This window comes from Meriones unguiculatus, chromosome 7, assembly GCF_030254825.1.
Source record: "Meriones unguiculatus strain TT.TT164.6M chromosome 7, Bangor_MerUng_6.1, whole genome shotgun sequence".
NCBI classification, from domain to species: Eukaryota; Metazoa; Chordata; class Mammalia; order Rodentia; family Muridae; genus Meriones; species Meriones unguiculatus.
This window is the reverse complement of record NC_083355.1, coordinates 20,384,584-20,399,173: the sequence shown is the minus strand read 5'-3', so window position 1 is coordinate 20,399,173 and position 14,590 is coordinate 20,384,584. Positions and strand designations below refer to the sequence as shown.

The window sequence follows — 14,590 nt, the reverse complement described above, 5'->3', positions numbered from 1 at the left end:
CTCTTGAGGGCAGCTGGAGAATGTGAGGTGCTGAAGTCGGCAAGCTGTGGGCCAGAGAACCAGCAGACTGTGGGGAGTTGGCTGGGTGGGGAGGGCACTTCCCTTCCCTGATACACATTCTTTCTCGGCCCGCCCCTCCCTACACCCACGGACCCACGGGTCTGGTCCAGGAATGTAGCACCGCTTCTCCTGAGGAGCAGGGAGAGGCCGGGACATCCTGATCATTCCATCTCCATATCCCACCCTAGCCTAACCCCTCTCTCCCAACCAGCAGCAGTACCCCCTACTCTTCACATAAAAGCCCTAAAGGGAACTCTGCCAATCAAACTCTTAACCTCCTGCTGTTACCTACTCAAAAGGGAGGCCTGACTAGAATTGCAGAGTTGAGAATCTGGGATTAAATCCTAATCTACAGTCAGTGAATTTTAGACAAAGAGGGAAAATAACACTCTCTGAGGAGAGACCTGAACAGGGCACTATATCCACTCTGGGGGTGGATGCAGGATTGGGAGTTCAAGGCCAACCTGAACTACCTGAGACCCAGTTTCCAAAACAACACAACAAAAACCCCTTTGTTTTCAGTAACTAGTGCTGGTACAGCTGGGAGACCACCCGCAGAGGAACACGTTTGGGTTGTTCCCAGACCAACGAAGATGAACTCACACACTGGGTGCCTAGTTCTCAAGGGCCTGGAACAGAGGGACCTTAGGAGTGAGGCCAGCACATGCTATATAACTAGGTCATGTCTTACCAACCACACATAAACACACACACACACACACAGTTAAAAGTGGATCATAGACCTAGAAGGGTCAGCGATGTAAAACTTAAGCGGCCTTCACACCTGGCAATGAGTCTCACATGTGAGCAACAAGATTAAAAGGCAGATGTGCATCAGCCTGCAAACTCGCGGTAAACTTCTGTGTATCGAAGGTCAGATTTAAGGCGCCTGGAGACAGAAAGATAGAGAAAAGGTCACAGCAGATACCCAGGCAGTCGGAGCTTTGCCATTCAAGGAAAGGGTGAAAGGCCTTGAGCCTGTCTGAGGAGATAAAGGATCCGAGATAGCTGTCTCCAAGGACTGAGAGTCTGGGGCTGAGGGGACACAATCTCCATCCACCTCCTGAAGCGCCGGGGGCCTTCCTAACACCTAACACCGCGACCCTTTAACACAGGGTGCTGTGGTGACGCCCAACATAAAATTACTTTTGTTGCTACTTCAGAACTATAGTTTTGCAACTGTTACTAATGATAAGGTAGGTATCTGTGTTTTGTCTTGGGCAATCAATCCCTGTGAGAAGGTCATCTGAGCCAGAAGAGAGTCACCGCAACCCACGGGTTGAGAAAAGCTGCCCTGAAGGTTCTGTAACCTCCCCAAAGGGTGACTCTAACCAGGGACCGCGTGTTGAAATACAAGAGAGAGCGTTTCTCATGCAAACCACCACAGTACATAATCTGAGTAAAGTAGGAGGCCAGCCTGACTCCCAGCCGGGCTGAAGAGAAGGTGGAGTCCTTGGCTAGGCTGGGTTCTCAGAAGCCGGAAGGTTGGGGTTTCCACCTACACACTGAAGACAGGCTGACCAGGCACTGGGCTGCAACGTGTGGAGTCAGCAAGGAGCAGGCTGCTCCTCGGCACACGTCTTTTCCCCTTTACAATTTCCGAGCCAAGGGATCTGCTGAGTAAGTCTGAGCTCCCGGCCAAGGAGCACCCTCCTTGAGGTCCCAGAACCAGCTCTGGAGAACGCAGGTCAACTGGGGAGCCCAAGCATCCCAGGAATGGGGCAACCTGCTGGGGTAGCTCCCAGCCTACGCAAGTCTTGTGCTGGATGTAGGCTGCCCCCTGCTGGCCACATGAGAAAGTCTTCATTCTTCACACCAAATGGTTAAGGCCTTTCAGGCAAGTGGATTGGTACGGAAAAAAGAATTCTGAGGTTGTTTTGGAGTGCATAGGCCAAGGGACATGATGGTCAAGAGACAAAACAAAATAAAGCAAGACACTAGAGAGATGGAGAGCACACTGAGGCCCCAGCAAGCTCGCCTCACACATTAGCCTGTCACACAGTAAAAGGATCAAATGTTCTCAAGCGCTCCGAAAAGTGATTGTGAGCTCTGCTGGGCGTGGTGGTGCAGGCCTGTAACCCCAGCACTCAGGGAGGCAGAGGCCACCCTGACCATCAAGGACAGTCCAGGACAGCCAGGACACAGAGAAACCCTATCTCAAAACAAAATAAAAAAGTGAGTTCAGTGCCAGCACTGGGGACAACCTCCATGTCATCAGCACTCAGGAAACAGTGGCAGAACTAGGACAAATTTGAAAACAATCTCATCCATGTAAAAAGTTCCAGGCAAGCCAGGGCTATTTAGTGAAAATGTCCAAAAAAAAAAAAAAAAAAAGAAAGAAAGACAAAAGGGAAGGAAAAACAACTAAAAACAAAAACAGAGGCCAGTATGGCATCACACATTTAATCCCAGCATACGTGTGGGATCGAAGCCAGCCTGTACGCAGAGAGTTCCAGAGTGACACCGTGACACAATGAAAACCCCGGTCTCAAAAAAAAAAAAAAAGGAAGGCGGTGAAGAAAAGATGGCTCAGGGCTGGTTGTTCTTCCTGGGTTCCATTCCCAGCACCCACCTTGTGGCTCCCAGCCTCCGTAATTCACGTCCCAGGGGATCCTCAGCCCTTCTCTGGCCTCGGCAGGTACCAGGCTGGCTAGCGTGTGGCGCACAGACATATATGCGGCAAAACACCCAGAGACGTTTAATTAGGTGATTCGAAGGAAGCCTTCCATCCCCAGCACCCTACTCTGGGGCAGCTGTGCACATGCCACGGCCGGTGTGTAAAGGTCACAGGACAACTTGCAAGAATCACTTTTCTTCTTCCTCTTCCACTACGTGGGTCCCAGGGCTTTAATGCAGGTTGTGCAGCTTGTGGCAAGGGCCTTTGCCTGCTGAGCCCTCTTACTGTACCCACTTTTTTTTTTTCTTGAGGTTTTGCTCTTGTTCAGGTTAGGCTCAAACTGCTATCGATATACAGGTTCATAAACCTACCACAATTTCCCTGTTTTTTGTTTTTTTTAATTAGTTATGCCTATAATCACAGGATCTTGGGATTCTGAGGCAGGATTGCCTTGACTTCAAGGCCAACCTGGCCTATAGAAAGAGACTTCGTCTCAAAACAACAGGAAGAAGAAATTAGAAAAAATAATTAGAAATTTGTCTGTACTTTGGTCAGACTCGGGGGGAGGGGTGTCCAAGCAAGCCCTAGCCAACGTCACTGGAACCACCCCTGTCCTCGATGCCAGACTGTCCTATGGTGACTTCTAACAGACTGTAAATCTTCCTGTCTGCCCAGAGGGTCTCAGCCTGCACGGCTCTCGGCACAAGATCCTTGGGAAAGTTCAAGTTTCTTAGTCTGCGCTGTCTAAGAAGTCTAAGAGCCAAAAGGAGCGACGCAGCGGCTCTCAACCTGGGGGCCGAGACCCCTCTGGGCCTGGGGGGGGGGTGTGGAGCAACAAAACAATTTCATGCGTGTATGTAAAATGTGCCTGTGGTGCATGCATGTATGTGTCTCCTTCTGTATGAGGAGGTCAGAAGACACCAGCTGTCCTCTCTCGTTGTTCCTGCAATCTTTCCTGAGACCTCTCACTGAACCTACAGCCGGCAGCCAGCAAGCCCCAAGGATCCTTCTCTGCTCTTGTGCCGTGCGGCCCTACGGGGAGGATGAAAAAGGAGATACTGTGACCAGCAAGAAGTCAGTCGGTCAGCCGTCCCCTGGACAGGTGTGTCCCCAACCTGCTGTCCCTGCTGACGTAGCCACTAAAAACTGCTCTTTCTGAAAAGCGCTTGGGTCCAGAAGGTAACTCAGAGCAGGGTAAGGGCCTGGCTCCCCGCCTCCAGCTGTGTCCCTCTTCCTCCTCTTCCTCGCTTTGGGTCAGCTGCTTCTGCAGCGTGTTAATCTCCACTTGAGTAATTAACCTGCCTCATCCTCCTTCAAGGACAGAGGCGTAGAGATAACACTTTTTTGGGTTCTTTGTTTTATGGCTGTTGTTGGTTTGTTTCTGTTTGTTTTTTGTGGTTTTCAGCCCTCGATAGCTTGGAGACCATACTATTCTTGAACTCACAAAGATCCCCCTGTCTCTGCTTTTCCAAGCACTGGGATCAACGGCAAGTGCTACCATGCCGGGCTACGAGCTGTAAGGCACTCGGCAATTGGGATGTCCACACAAGATTTGTCTTTTGAATATGCTCGGCTTATGCATGCAAACATTCCTTATGGTGCCAAGCTAATATAAAAGATAGACATCTCACCAAGTGGGGAGCAGTTGTTTAGGTAGAAATGCTGCAGGGGTCCACTGGGAGCCTTCTCCGGTGAGGTGAGAGCGCTTCGGAAGCTTGCAGGCTTTACCCACATCCGCTGCGGCAGGCAGGAAGATGGCCCTGATGGAGGTCCAGGAGGTCCTGCAGAGGTGTAGGCCAATGGCTAGTGCTGTCATGGAGGCTGTGTGGGCCCCACGACAGTGCCTGAAGTTCAGTGGTCACTGAGGCCAGGGCCACGTGCACAGAGCCTCAAGTCCTCTTTCGGATGGCTATCAACCCAGAGGCTAGGGAGGCCGAGTCTTGGGAGCACAGCCCAAAATTCCAATTTTTGTATCATTTCATTGAGCAGTACTCTCAGGGCTCACAGCCTGGAGCTGGTTCACTGGCACATCAATACCGTCATTAGTATATTAACCCTGTCCTTGCCTAAGCCGGTGCCCCAGCAGCCAACAGCTGGCCAGGTGGCCTACCTGGAGCTTGCTTTTGAAACCTAGCTCTTATCAAAACTTCCTGGCTGCACCCGGGCATGGTGTCCCACACCTGTAATCCCAGTCCTGGGGAGGCAGAGACAGGTGGATCTCTGTGAGTTCCAGGCCAGCCTGGTCTACAGAGTACGTCCAGGACAGCCAAGGATACACAGAGAAACCCTGTCTCGAAAAACAAAACAAAGAAAAAAAATAAACTTTGTGGTGGCAAGTCTAGGCATAAAATGACTTTTGAGTTACACAAAATGGTTTTTAGGTTAGGTGCCTAACAGCAGCTAAAACAGTTTACTTAATTAAAAAAAAAAAAGAAAGAAGTGGAAATGGAAACGGGACTCCACTTCAGCTGTGCTCATTTCCTTTTTATTAGCAAAATACAAATATTTAATTTTGTGCTAATTGTGCTATAGGACACCTGAAATACTCACCCAGTCCAGAATCATCAGCAGGTGAGCTATAAACCACCCTGAACGCTGCTGTTTAAGAGACTGATGTCTGTCCCAGTTTGCTTCTCTGTGCTGTGATAAAACATCGACCAAAATTAAAAGAAAATAAAAACTTGGGGAGCCAGGCAGTGGTGGCCCAAGCCTTTGATCCCAGCACTCGAGAGGCAGAGGTAGGCAGATCTCTGTAAATTCAAGGCCAGCCTGGGCTACCCAGAGGAACCCTGTCTCCGCACACAGCAACTCTACTGTGAGAATGGGGGTGGAGATGGACCCAAGGAGCAAATCTCCCCATTCCCCTTTTAGAGCAGGCAGCTTCCTCAGAAAGGATGAGAGTCTCCAGATAAAGGGAACTGAGAGGGAGCGGGGGCCTGTGCTGCTGCAGGAACTGGAGAGCCGGGAATGGCACCGTTTCTCTAAACCCCACCCAGACCCCCGCAGGCCTGGTCAAACTCACCCAAGTCTTTCACCCTGGGTCCTCCTGCCTCTGCCTCCCGAATGGGATCACAGGCATGTGCCACCACACCTGGCTCCTGAATCCCTTCAGAAAGTAAAGTCTTTCCCAGGAGCCCAGTGCTCTCTGCCCCCACCCAGCCCAGGAACCCTCTCCCTGCCTCCAAGACAGGCAGCCTGAGCATTTGCAAGGTTTGGGGCGTCTTTGGGAACTTATACTGAGGTCTGAGAGCTCAGAGTTTCCAATCTCCTCCAAGTTCTGGCAGCTAAGGGTTTCCACTCCCCTCCAGCTGCTCTCTTGAGGCCGCTGGGCCTTACCCAAGTCCCCGCTCCTCACTTTCCAGGCCAGTCGGGTAAAGTGACAGTTCCTTTTTTGCTCCCACAGCCCTTTGGGGGTCCACTGGAAAGCCCTTCTTGACCCGACTGCTGGCCAGACTGTACTCATGTGGTCACGCTTTAGTTACTCAAATCTTGCAAGCTAATTACCCAGGCCATTCTTGTCTGTCCATGCATCTCTCTGCCTAGAGGCTATTTCCTTCCACTTTCTCTAAATTCCTGTTCACCCTTGGGTTCCAGATAAAATGCCACTGCCTCTTTGGAGACCTTACTATTCCTTAAAACCTTACAACCCTGGGACAAATTCTTTCTCTTCTCTCTCTCTCTCTCTCTCTCTCTCTCTCTCTCTCTCTCTCTGTGTGTGTGTGTGTGTGTGAGAGAGAGAGAGAGAGAGAGAGAGAGAGAGAGAGAGAGAATGTAATTGTCTGGCACACAAGTGATGGGCAGAAGGTTGAACCAAAGCTCTGGGAAAGCAGTTTCTCCTGAACCTTCCACAGTGCTGATTGGCTGCTCAGAACTCCAACGCTCCGAAGGCTTTGAATCCTTGCAGGCCCAGAACCAAATTCTCTTGGGCCATTTTCAGCCTTCTCAATAGCCACGGTTACCTACCCTCCTCTGGACCTAACCTAACAGCTTCACGAAGCCTGGGTCTTTCGGAACATCCCTAACCCTAGTTTTCCTTTGGAATGTATATTAATTTAGCAGTCCCCCGCCGGCTCCCATCATGTGATCTGAGGCCCGGCAACAGACCTCCAGCCAGAGTCTTGGTAACCCACCTCTGACGTCTCCACCAATGCATTTGAAATGAGTCTTGATTTGTGACTTTTTGCTCTGTTGCTACAGAAACTCCATCAAATTATTTCCAGGTTGGAACACAGACTCTGGGGGCGACTTAAAACTGTTCCTGGGCTGTGGTCATTTATATTTGGCTCCAGAACAAACTATCTCGGTCCATCTGAAGTGAGAGGGGTTTTTGTTGTTGTTGTTGTTTATGGTTTGTTTGTTTTTTTCGTCAATAGGGGACAATCCCGAGTGTTACCTTCTTCCTCCTTGAGACAAGGTCTCCTTCCTGTTTGTACATCAGGCCAGCTGTCCCCACCTCCCCCAACACGGGAGCGCCAGGATTGCAGAGCCCACCACTGGGACAGCTTTACGTGGGTCCTGAGGGTTCAAACGCGCATCCTCAAGCGCAAGCTCTTTACCTACCTGAGCTGTCTCCTCCTCACCCAGGGAAATCCTTATTTGGTTTCCAGGTCCCTGGCCAGAAATGACAGCTGGGAGCATCCTTTACCAAATACAGTGTGTTCTATTTATTAGATGAGGGTTTGGGGGATAACAGCTTAGCGGCTGGACGTCTGGAAGTGACTAACAGAAGAGAGCGAACCGTACCCGAAAGGGCTCGGTCACGCGCCCTTCAGCCACGCTCACGGTCATCAGACCCACGGGGTCTGGGTCCGGAAACCGAGTCTCCACGAGGGTAGCAGGAGCCCAACCTTCAGGCCACGTGGCCCGAGGTCCGCAGCCGATTGGATGCGGGCGGCCCCGCCTCGCGGGAAATATATGTGTTGTGAGCGGTCCGCCTGCGAGGTTGGCACCATGGGAGCCGCGGTGCTGGCCGCGGTCCTGGGGGTCTTCCTTCTGGCCAGGGGCTCGGTGGGCGACGAGGCCCGGGAGGCAAAAGCCGTCCGGGAGCTGGTGGCCCGGCTGCTGGGGCCAGGGCCGGCGGCCGAGTTCTTGGTGTCGGTGGAGCGCACCCTGGCGGCCGAGCCGGGCCTGGACACCTACAGCCTGAGCGGCGGCGGCGGGGCGCCGGTGCGTGTGCGCGGCTCCACGGGCGTGGCGGCCGCCGCGGGGCTGCACCGCTACCTGCGTGACTTCTGCGGCTGCCAGGTGGCCTGGTCCGGCTCTCAGCTGCGCCTGCCGCGGCCGCTGCCCGCCGTGCCGGAAGAGCTGACCGAAGCCACGCCCAACAGGTACGGACGCCTTAGGTCCCAGCCGGCTGGCGCAGCTGCCTGCAGCCTCCGGGGGCGTCCACCGTGGGCGAGGTCCCGGCGCGGGGTGTGGGGACTCGCGGACACCTGGGAGACTGAGAAGGAAGTGCTGGCTGGCTCTGGGGTCTCCACCTTTAGATCCTGCCTTCCCTATAGTTGTGTGTTCTTGAGCTAAAGTCACTTAGCTCCTCCGGGTCCCTGCTGGAAATAATGTCCCGCGCCCTGTTGGTTGAGATGGTAGAAGTTCGGAGGCTGTCACGTGATCCGTGCCTTCCCCGTCGCTCCTTTGACCTCTCTGAAGATGCTGCCCAGTGACCCTTCCGGATGCCCTCGGGCCTTCATTCTAGCACTTGTCCTGCTATATTGGCATGATGTGTTTTGCACATCTGTCTCCCCCGTTATCCCCTCATAACTGAGAGCCCTCATCTGTCTCCCCCGTTATCCCTCCGTAAGAACTGAGAGCCCTCATCAGGGCAGGGGTCAGTCTTGCCTTCTGGCACTGACACCCTAGGGTACCGCATGATGCTCTGTAGTAGGAACTCCGGATGCGTTGAATGAAAATGAAGTTATGTGTATCCACGCTGGCTACTAGGCTAGGGAGCCCTGAGGGACGTTCCAGCGTTGGGGCTTCACCTGGTGTACGTCTCGGATGAGCAGCGGAGGGGCCGCTTTGAGACCTTTACCCCCTGTCCTGTGTGTGTGTGTGTGTGTGTGTGTGTGTGTGTGTGTGTGTGTGGTGTTTGGGGGGTAGTATTTCAGAGGCCCGCTGTCTCTGAGGTGTTCCGGAGTGCTGAGTGAGGCGCTCCATATACGCCCCGTAATGTGCCCCTACCTGCAGGTACCGCTATTACCAGAATGTGTGTACGCACAGCTACTCCTTCGTGTGGTGGGACTGGGCCCGTTGGGAGCAAGAGATTGACTGGATGGCGCTGAATGGCATCAACCTGGCGCTGGCTTGGAGTGGCCAGGAGGCCATCTGGCAACGGGTTTGTGCCAAACTGGCCCCTGACACTCTCCTGCCCACCCCACACACACCCTACGGGCCCTGGAGAACTGAGGCTTCCCCCGGTGGGGTGGGGACATGCCTGTCATCCCAGAACCCAGGTAGAAGTAGGAGGATTCAAGGTCATCTTCAGCTACAGAGTGAGTTTTGAAGCCAGCCTAGGAGCCCCTGGGGGAAACATAGGGAAGGCTCCTCTGATTTGTCAGTCTTGGACTGTTCCCTTGCTCTGTGAAGCTAAGACCATCTTAGTTTGCTTTCTAATGCTGTAACAAAGTGCCATGACCAAAAGCAACTTGGGAAGCCAGGGCAGGAGCCTGGAGGCAGGAACTGAAGCAGAGGCCATGGAGGAACACTGCGTTACACTGGCTTGCTCCTCCTGACTTGCTCAGTTTGCTTTCTTTATAGACCCAGAACCACCTGCCCAAGGATGCCTCGCCCACAATAGACAGGACCCTTCCATATCGATCATTCATCAGTCAAGAAAACGCCCCACAGGGTTGCCTACAGGCCGTTCCAATGGGGGTATTTTCTCAGTTGAGGATTCCTCATCCCGGATGATCCTAGCTTAAGTAAAGTTGACAAAAATAAATAGCTAAAAATAGCGGGCACGAAGACCCTCCCTGGTCTGAAGAAAGCGCCCATGGGTCCCGTGTCTTCACCCATCCCACAGACCCTTGAGTGCACTCTTCTACCCACAGGTCTGTGTCTCCCGGCCTGTGAGCTCCCTGTAGGCTAAAGTCCAGTTCTACTGTAGAAGTGATAGTACCCAGCACAGAGAAGTGATGGATGGAGGTCCCTGTGTTTCTAGGTGGGGGCTCTTCCTCCTCTACAGGTGTACTTGGCCTTGGGCCTGACCCAGTCGGAGATTGACGACTACTTCACCGGTCCTGCTTTCCTGGCCTGGGAACGGATGGGTAATCTGCACACCTGGGGTGGCCCCCTGTCCCAGTCCTGGCACCTCAAGCAACTCTACCTTCAGGTAAAGAGCGGATGAGGGGAGGCAGAATTGGTGCTGGGTGTTCACAGACCCAGGGATGGGGTGCTGAGCTAGCCTCGGGGCTCTTCCCTGGTGTGTAGGAAACTTCCCTCCATGAATGAGCCAGGGCTTCCCCCAACTGAGGTCCTGTCACATTGACCTCTGTCCCTCCCAGCATCGGATCCTGGACCGGATGCGCTCCTTTGGCATGATCCCAGTGCTGCCTGCCTTCGCAGGGCATGTCCCCAAGGCCATCACCAGGTGAGGTTGAGTCCCTCCTCACCCAGCTTCTGGGGAAAAGGTTTGCCCTGGAAAGCACGATCTAAACACCGACACTCTGGAGGTCAGTGTGGCTGGACTCCTGGTGCTGCTGTCAGCCGCTGCCTGGACAGATTATCAGATGGCTCTGTGGCCCTGTGTTCTTGCTTATAAGATGGAGTCACCGCTGGGTAAGATGATCCATGCTTCTGAACCTGATACTGTCTTAGTTAGGGTTTCCGTTGCTGTGAAGACAGGCCATGACCACGGCAACTCTTATAAAGGAAGGCATTTAATTGGGGCTGGCTCACAGTTTCAGAGAGTTAGTCCCTTATCATCATGGTGGAAAGCATGGCAGTGAGCAGTCAGACCTGGTGCTGGAGGGGCCAAGAGTTCTGCATCCATTTTTTTGTTTTGTTTGTTTGTTTTGTTTTGTTTGAGACAGGGTTTCTCTGTGTGTCCTGGAACTTGCTCTATAAGTCAGGCTGGCCTGTAACTCTCAGAGACCCCCCTGCCTCTGCCTCCTGAGTTCTGGGATTCATGGCACCCCCACCGCCCTGCTGAGTTCTACATCTTGATTGGCAGGCAGCAGAAAGAGACTATGTGACAGGCTACAGCTTGAGCATATACAACCTCAAAGCCCAACCCTGTTTAGCAAAAAAATAAAAATAAAAACAAAACAAAACCCCAAAGCCGGCCTCCACGAGACACCCTTCTTCCAAGGCCACACCTCTTAATAATGCCACCCCCTATGGGCTAAGCATTCAAGCACACGAGTCTGGGGGGGCCACACCTATTCAGACCACCACAGGTCTTTAGGAGATTGGGGTAGGAACACCTCCAGTTCCAGGCCAGCCTGAGCTACATAGAGAACCCCAGACTTTATGTGTCTACAAGTTTATACACATGTGGTGATGGTGAGGGCCTGCTGGAGAGACGCCTCAGTTAAGAGCACCTGCCGCTCCCAGAGGACCAAGGTTCAGTTGCCAGCAGCCACGGGGTAGTTCATAGCCACGGTGCGCATGTGTAAATGCAGGCAGACAAACGCTCACCCCCAGAAAAATAAATCAGTCTTAGAGTATTCCGAAATCGTTAATATCAACCTTAGAACCCTCACCGAATTTTAAAAGGTTTTAATTTATTTTATGCGTCTGGGTATTTCACCTCCATGTAGTTCTGTGTACCACATTCATGCCTGATGCCCGTGGAGAACAGAGGAGGCCATGGGATACCCTGAGGCTGGAGTGACAGATGGCTGTCAACTGCCCCGGGGTGCTGCAGAGCAAACCTGGCCTCTGGAATTGCAGCCAGTGTTCTTAACTGCTGAGTATCTCTTTATACACACACACACACACACACACACACACACATGTATATGTGGATATATATAGTTATGTTTGTATTTATAAATATATATTAAATATACATGGTATTAACTATATAATAACTATACATCTAACAAGATAGCTCCCTTACCTGCTGTCCTCAAGCCTTGGATATACATGGCCAGGCTATGTTAGTTAGTGAGCAGCTGTCCCTGCCAGTGGCCTGGGGACTGTGTTGGTCTCTGTCCTTGTTCTTGGACTCTGTCTTCTCTTCTGTGGCTGCCTGGACAGACCTTTGAGATCCAGGTGAAACTCCTCCTCCCTTTTGGAGCCTCGACAGCACCTCCAGGAACCCACTTTACTCCTGGGAGCCCCTGGCTCGCACCACTGTCTCAGTGCATGGTGCTGGCTGCTGGCCACCCCTCCATCTTGCTCCCCAAGCTGTGGGAACCTCGTTCTTTTCATTCAGTGAACACTGGTCCACAGATGTCAGCCCCAGTCCTGTGCTGGGTCCTGGGCATGCAGTGACAAATGTGCCCATGGCTCTGTTCCTAAGGAGAGATCACTGATGGAGGAAGGGAGGGGGCTGAGCCTTTTTAGACAGATGACTCCCAGGGACAGTGACTAGAACTAGACGGATAAGCCTTGGGAATGGAGGGATTGTTACCACACAGGGGACACAGCCTGAGTAAGCCTGTGGGCGTGAGGGACCCAGACACTTTCCAGAAAGCCACAGATGCGAGGCTGGTGAGGAGAACAGTGCCAACTGGAGGAGAGCTGTGTCAACCTCAATCAACGCTGAGCTTTCTTTTTTCCTCCACAGGGTGTTCCCACTGGTCAACGTCACCCAGTTGGGGAGCTGGGGACATTTCAATTGCTCCTACTCCTGCTCCTTCCTTCTGGCTCCAGGAGACCCCATGTTCCCCCTCATTGGGAGCCTCTTCCTCCGGGAGCTGACCAGAGAGTTTGGCACAGACCACATCTATGGGGCTGACACCTTCAATGAGATGCAGCCTCCCTCCTCGGATCCCTCCTACCTCACCGCAGCCACCTCAGCAGTCTATGAGGCCATGACCGCTGGTATGGTGCTTGAGGAGGAAGAGCCCTGGAAGGTCAGGAAGGGGGAGGGGTGGGAAGAGGACCAGTACCCTGGTGATACTGCACTCTTCAGCTCAACAGGCCTTTCTGCCCATATGCTATCCTGCTTAACCACACCAGGTGCTGAGCTCTGGCTGATAGTGTCGAGAAATTTTAACCTTTAACCATGAAACACCCAAAACGCTGCCAGATCTTAGGATTCTCAGGCCCAGCCCCAGGATCGGTTTGAGCAGGTCCATAGTTTGGGACCCGGGCATCCGTGTCTTAAGCTCTCTGGGTAGCTCTGACGTCCAAGAAGCTGGATAAGTAGTGTCAGGAGTTTCAGAAGGCAGGATGGGGAGAAAGGTCCCAGCGATGGCAGAACGGCAGGCGGATCAGCCATGGGGATGGTGTGACCTGTGATAGTCACCTTATCACCCCTCTCCTCTCATCACCTCTCATATGTGTCTTTCCCCCAAATGCAGTGGACCCTGATGCCCTGTGGCTTCTCCAAGGCTGGCTCTTCCAGCACCAGCCTCAGTTCTGGGGCCCCTCACAGGTCAAGGCCGTGCTGGAGGCTGTGCCCCGCGGTCGTCTCCTGGTCCTGGACCTGTTTGCCGAGAGCCGCCCTGTTTACATCCGCACGGCCTCCTTCCACGGCCAGCCCTTCATCTGGTGCATGCTTCACAACTTTGGGGGTAACCACGGCCTGTTTGGAGCCCTCGAGGATGTGAACCGAGGCCCCCAGGCGGCCCGCCTCTTCCCCAGGTCCACCATGGTGGGCACCGGCATGGCCCCGGAGGGCATCGGCCAGAATGAAGTGGTCTACGCCCTCATGGCCGAGCTGGGCTGGCGCAAGGACCCTGTGCCAGATTTGGCGGCCTGGGTGAGCAGCTTCGCCAGCCGCCGATACGGCGTCTCCCAGCCGGAGGCGGAGGTGGCCTGGAGGCTGCTACTCAAGAGTGTCTACAACTGCTCTGGGGAGGCCTGCAGCGGGCACAACCGAAGCCCTCTGGTCAAGCGGCCATCCCTACAGATGAGCACCACTGTCTGGTACAACCGAATGGATGTCTTCGAGGCGTGGCGGCTGCTGTTAGCGGCCGCTCCCAACCTGACCACCAGCCCGGCCTTCCGCTATGACCTGCTGGACCTCACGCGCCAAGCAGTGCAGGAGCTGGTCAGCCTGTGCTACGAGGAGGCAAGGACCTCGTACCTGAACCAGGAACTTGACCGGCTGCTCAGGGCTGGGGGCCTCCTGGTCTCCGAGCTCCTGCCTGCCCTAGATGAGCTGCTGGCTAGCGACAGGCGCTTCTTGCTGGGCAGCTGGTTGGAACAGGCCAGGGCGGTGGCCGTGAGTGAAGCCGAGGCCCGGTTCTATGAACAGAACAGCCGCTACCAGGTCACCCTCTGGGGGCCAGAGGGCAACATTTTGGACTATGCCAATAAGCAGCTGGCGGGACTGGTGGCTGATTACTACCAGCCACGCTGGGGCCTCTTCCTGGAGACTCTGGCCCACAGCCTAGCCAGAGGTGTCCCCTTCCAGCAACACCAGTTTGAGAAGAAGGTTTTTCCGCTAGAGCAGGCCTTCGTTAACAACGACAAGAGATATCCCAGTCAGCCCCAGGGCGACACTGTGGACCTAGCCAAGAAGATCTTCCTCAAATACCACCCCCGGGCTGGCTCTTTGTGACAGACTGGCCATTCAGGGACCTGCTGGCCTAGGTCCTCAGACCCTGACAAGCCCAGGGCGCTCCTCATGCCTTGGAGAAGGGGCCAAGATGTGACAGTGAGTGTCCCTGATGGCTTAGAGGGAAGCGAGGTGCTCCCTTCCACCCCAGCTTTGGGGGTTAAAGTACTGTTTTCTGTTGACAATAAACTGCTGAATCAGCCTGGCTCTATTAAACTGGGGTGCTTCACGCTGCCGGTATG

The 14,590-nt window shown here is 53.7% G+C and overlaps 1 protein-coding gene and 1 long non-coding RNA gene across 2 annotated transcripts; one reads left to right on the top strand and one right to left on the bottom strand.

The window, feature by feature from the left end:
* Window positions 1-3,059: 3,059 nt before the first annotated feature.
* Window positions 3,060-5,320, bottom strand: LOC132655130 (uncharacterized). Its single transcript, XR_009592769.1, has 3 exons — window positions 5,228-5,320; window positions 4,309-4,458; window positions 3,060-3,709 (listed from the first exon to the last, which is right to left on the bottom strand). It is a non-coding gene; the product is annotated as an uncharacterized LOC132655130 (long non-coding RNA).
* Window positions 5,321-7,575: 2,255 nt separating this feature from the next.
* On the top strand, window positions 7,576-14,564 carry Naglu (N-acetyl-alpha-glucosaminidase). The gene is made up of 6 exons (XM_021641189.2): window positions 7,576-8,004; window positions 8,861-9,008; window positions 9,858-10,004; window positions 10,177-10,262; window positions 12,408-12,664; window positions 13,147-14,564. The coding sequence occupies exons 1-6, from the start codon at window positions 7,592-7,594 to the stop codon at window positions 14,349-14,351; spliced, it is 2,256 nt and encodes a 751-aa protein (XP_021496864.1). The 5' UTR covers window positions 7,576-7,591; the 3' UTR covers window positions 14,352-14,564.
* The last annotated feature ends 26 nt before the right edge of the window (window positions 14,565-14,590 follow it).

Bases quoted from the DNA above. Each gene is read 5' to 3' on its own strand.
- Naglu (XM_021641189.2), top strand. From the start codon at position 7,592: ATGTGTTGTGAGCGGTCCGCCTGCGAGGTTGGCACCATGGGAGCCGCG. The intron at 9,009-9,857 runs GTTTGTGCCAAA...CCTCCTCTACAG, and splicing joins AGGAGGCCATCTGGCAACGG to GTGTACTTGGCCTTGGGCCT. The intron at 12,665-13,146 runs GTATGGTGCTTG...CCCCAAATGCAG, and splicing joins CTATGAGGCCATGACCGCTG to TGGACCCTGATGCCCTGTGG.